The following is a 4,117-nucleotide window of genomic DNA, read 5'->3' on the forward strand; positions in this document are numbered from 1 at the left end:
TGGGAAGGAAACACGACTCGACAGGCGAGGTGGTGAGCAAGTATGCTACCTACGCTCTCCCAACACCAAGACGTATATTGTAGCGGAAGTCCGAGATATGCAACTAGTGGTGGTAACAATCGCCAGACTGGTGCAGCCCTATGTGTCGCTATGCTTAGGTAGACTGTATGTTCGTTGCAATTTGCCCCAAACAAATCCAAAATACACGGCAGGAATACTTAGGTACATCGTACTTACTGATGACAAAGGGCGTCGCGAGTGTATGTCTATACGTGCTGACGACCCGGTACGCGTCTAACTTGCTAAATATCCTTCAACAGTCACACCATCTCACGCACGGATACCAGCTTAGTCACTCCCGTATACCGAACCTACCCATCCTACACATACATTCACGCAGTCTTTCTCTTATTTGTACTTCACAGACACTGATCCGATGGGCAAACCACTTTCTCAGCCACGGGGACGACCCCACGCCTCGGCAGATTACCAACGTCACTACTGACCTCAGCGACGGCGCAGTGTTCTGTCTACTACTGACCACACTGGGCGATATGCCGGTATGTGGATCCGAGTCATGGCGAGAGACTTGGTATAGCTTGCAAGCGTACTTTTAGTTTGTGTGTAGGTAGTGAAGTATTTCCAGCTGACATGGGCATGCGCTGGAGAACAGAATCGTAGCGGCAAACGCTGTGTCAAGGAAGAATCACTACTATAGTCATCATTACTATAGAATCACTACTATAGTCATCATTACTATAGAATCACTACTATAATCATCATTACTATAGAATCACTACTGTAGTCATCATTACTATAGAATCACTACTATAGTCATCATTATTATAGAATCACTACTATAGTCATCATTACTATAGTATCACTACTATAGTCATCATTACTATAGAATCACTACTATAGTCATCATTACTATGGAATCACTACTATAGTCATCATTACTATAGAATCACTACTATAGTCATCATTACTATAGAATCACTACTATAGTCATCACTACTATAGAAACACTACTATAGTCATCATTACTATAGAATCACTACTATAGTCATCATTACAATAGAATCACTAATATAGTCATCATTACTATAGAATCACTACTATAGTCATCATTACTATAGAATCACTACTATATTCATCACTACTATAGAATAACTACTATACTTTAGAATCACTACCATAGCCAGTCATGTGCTGCGGCTGCTGGTTGATTGCGTACACACCACACCCACATATGTCGCGCAACCATTTTAAATACGAGGTGCCCGAGTAGGAGTACCGGCTCAGACAAATAGATGACAATGGCGTTGGTAATATAACAAAGACTTGATAGTTCCAAAGCTCCGAGTGACGCTCTATAGCGTTAACTCAAACCTCAACGCTGTATTGTGAAGGGATACAAATACGCGATATAGGACATAAATGCTCAAGCTCAGCCCGATGGTACATTCGACCAAATTGGATCACCTCTAGACTGCCTCAGTGATCTGCAGTACAACCGCAACACACTTATACGAGTTACTAAGTAGCTGTACACCTCGATTCTTAAACAGTACAATCAAATATAGATATATCCATACAGATACAATTGGATGCATAGCTACATAGAATACAACTGAATATGTTGGTACATACCTGATATTAGAGGCTTGTGATGGCCGTTGATACCAGTTATGTTGTTGAGACACGGCTTCACAACTCCCCCGTAGACAAAGACCGTGGCGACTTCAGTGTGATAGCAGTATCTCTATCCCTATCCGTACTAGAAGTGGTATCATGACTGACGGTAGTCGTATACGCCCCACAACACTGTACAGACATGCCTATATGCTGACCCAATAAAATGGCCCTGAAGTCTGTCTCTTTTTTTGGCCCTTATACCCGCGCCTGCATTCCCTTTATAACGCAGATCAAGTTTAACCAGAGACCGAAGAACCAGTTCCAGATGGTCGATAATGTCAAGATTGCTTTGGCGGCTATGAATGACATATTTGGCAATGCGTACTGGGAGGTAAGTTTTAACGTTTTGTATATGTGTGTGAAATAAAGAGTGCTCGATAAGCTGTTTTACTGGTTTTGTATACTCTGCATCCTTTGTCTCATATATGTTTGCTGTATGTAGCTTATTGTGTGGTCGTCACACCTCGTCCCATCTCATCGCTGTTCTTCATTCGTTATATATATATATATATACATACATACATACATATGTGTAGAAAAAAAACGTAACCATTCGGGTATATTGTACTACTTTATACTTAACCATGACCACGCCGAACTTCCGAACTCTCATCACAGGTCAACGATGTTCGCAACGGAGATCGGACCACAAACGTTGAGATTCTGATGACTGTGGTCAAAAAGACGCAAGTGCTGGCGACAGTCAAGAACCCAATGGTACGACGCGGTAATATCAGCGATGCCAAGGCGGCGGAGCTACTCACCACATGGGTCAATAAGCAGACACAGGAACACGATCAGGCACTGGGTATGTTGATGTGTGCATGTGGTAGTAAGCACGACTGAGTTGGTATGGGCCAGTGAACATACGCAGCTATGGGATGATGCGAGGAATAACCCACACAAATGATACTCTTCGTTGCTCAGCCGGTGAAGATATATTTATTCTTTGATAGCACTAGCTGGGAATAGATTCCTCGTTCAGCTTTAACTGTTTTGTCCTGGTTTACCTAATGGGATATGATATATGCCCTTGCTTTTGCCTCCCGTACGGAGATTCATAGCCCACACCTCTCAATCATTGCAGAATCAATGGAGTTCAGTTTCCGCGACGGTCGCCTGCTGGCCGCATTGGTGCACCACTTCCATCCGCATCTGATTGACTACACCAGTATGAAGAAGGTGGGTCCTACCTATGCGCATACGTTTATACTTGTAGGTTTATCTCGATATAGAAAAACGTGAGTTTATCCTGTACGTTCATCTGGATGCCGAAAAACGTATGTGTACATGTACGTTCATAAACCCATCTCTACGGTGTGCTGGCTTGCGATGTACCTACTGTGTACCGTATGTACATGAAGTGGTGAATATATGTATAGGCATTAAATGTATCAGACGTTAAATATATTGGGAGTTCGGTGCTTTGCGTGACCACTTGATTGCAGCGGTATTCTGACCGGGCGGTACGTAAGTGGATTTCGTTACCTGATGGCAATGCTTGTCCGTGTGTCAAACGGCGTGTTAAAGACCTTCAGGTTACCCTTGTATAGTATGAGATTAAGGGACAAGGTATGTTGGCTATATTATATAGCACAGTTGATTTTCTGTATAAGCCACGTGCTTCGAAATAGATACACTAGTGGGTATAGCTGCAGCAGAAAAGCCCAGAATAGAAGCGTTAGCATACGTACAACCTCTTTGATAGACAGATCAAACCGTCTGTAGGCTCAATATCGGACAACAACACCGACTTGTCTGCTTGTGTATATCTGTCTATAGCAGTAGTGGTAGATACTGCAATCCGCACCACAGCGAAACCAATACACATAGAGACAACACTAACAATACTTCACACGAGCTTATATACCTTCACCTGAGACAATATTAACAATACTTCACACGAACTTATATACCTTCACCTGAGACAACACAAACAATACTTCACACGAACTTATATACCATCACTTGAGACAACACTAACAATACTTTACACGAACTTATATACCTTCACCTTTGTGTCATACAGAACGAGGGTGTGGAGAACAACGAAGAAGCACTCACCGCCGCCAATTGGTGCGGCATACCCAAACTCATCCGAGCAGAGGATCTGAGCTCCAAGATTGACACCATGTCCCTGGTGGTATATCTGGCCGTATGTCATAAGATACTCAGCACCGGTGTGGTAAGTGGCAGGGGTGTTGTGCCATCGATCGATATGTACTGCACAGATAGGGACACTGGAGTGCATGGATATATGAATTGGCACCAGTGTAAGATAGATTGTGTTCAATATTGTACTTGTCAAGGGGAGGTGTATTGCGTTTTTGGCGGTGGCTCTTAATAGATTGAGATTGTAGTCATTTTACATGCCTAGGCGTTCGAGCGCGTCTGGATATATTTATGTGTGTATGTATGT

The 4,117-nt window shown here is 42.9% G+C and overlaps 1 protein-coding gene across 1 annotated transcript; it reads left to right on the forward strand.

The window, feature by feature from the left end:
- Positions 1–262: 262 nt before the first annotated feature.
- Positions 263–2,880, forward strand: SARC_04848 (hypothetical protein; the record flags this gene model as incomplete). Its single annotated transcript, XM_014301310.1, has 5 exons — positions 263–286; positions 426–560; positions 1,928–2,029; positions 2,317–2,506; positions 2,786–2,880. Coding segments are annotated over 5 exons (546 nt in total), but the record flags the coding sequence as incomplete, so codon positions are not given.
- Between the last annotated feature and the right edge of the window lie 1,237 nt (positions 2,881–4,117).

Source organism: Sphaeroforma arctica (assembly GCF_001186125.1).
Source record: "Sphaeroforma arctica JP610 unplaced genomic scaffold supercont1.287, whole genome shotgun sequence".
Taxonomy (NCBI): domain Eukaryota; class Ichthyosporea; order Ichthyophonida; genus Sphaeroforma; species Sphaeroforma arctica.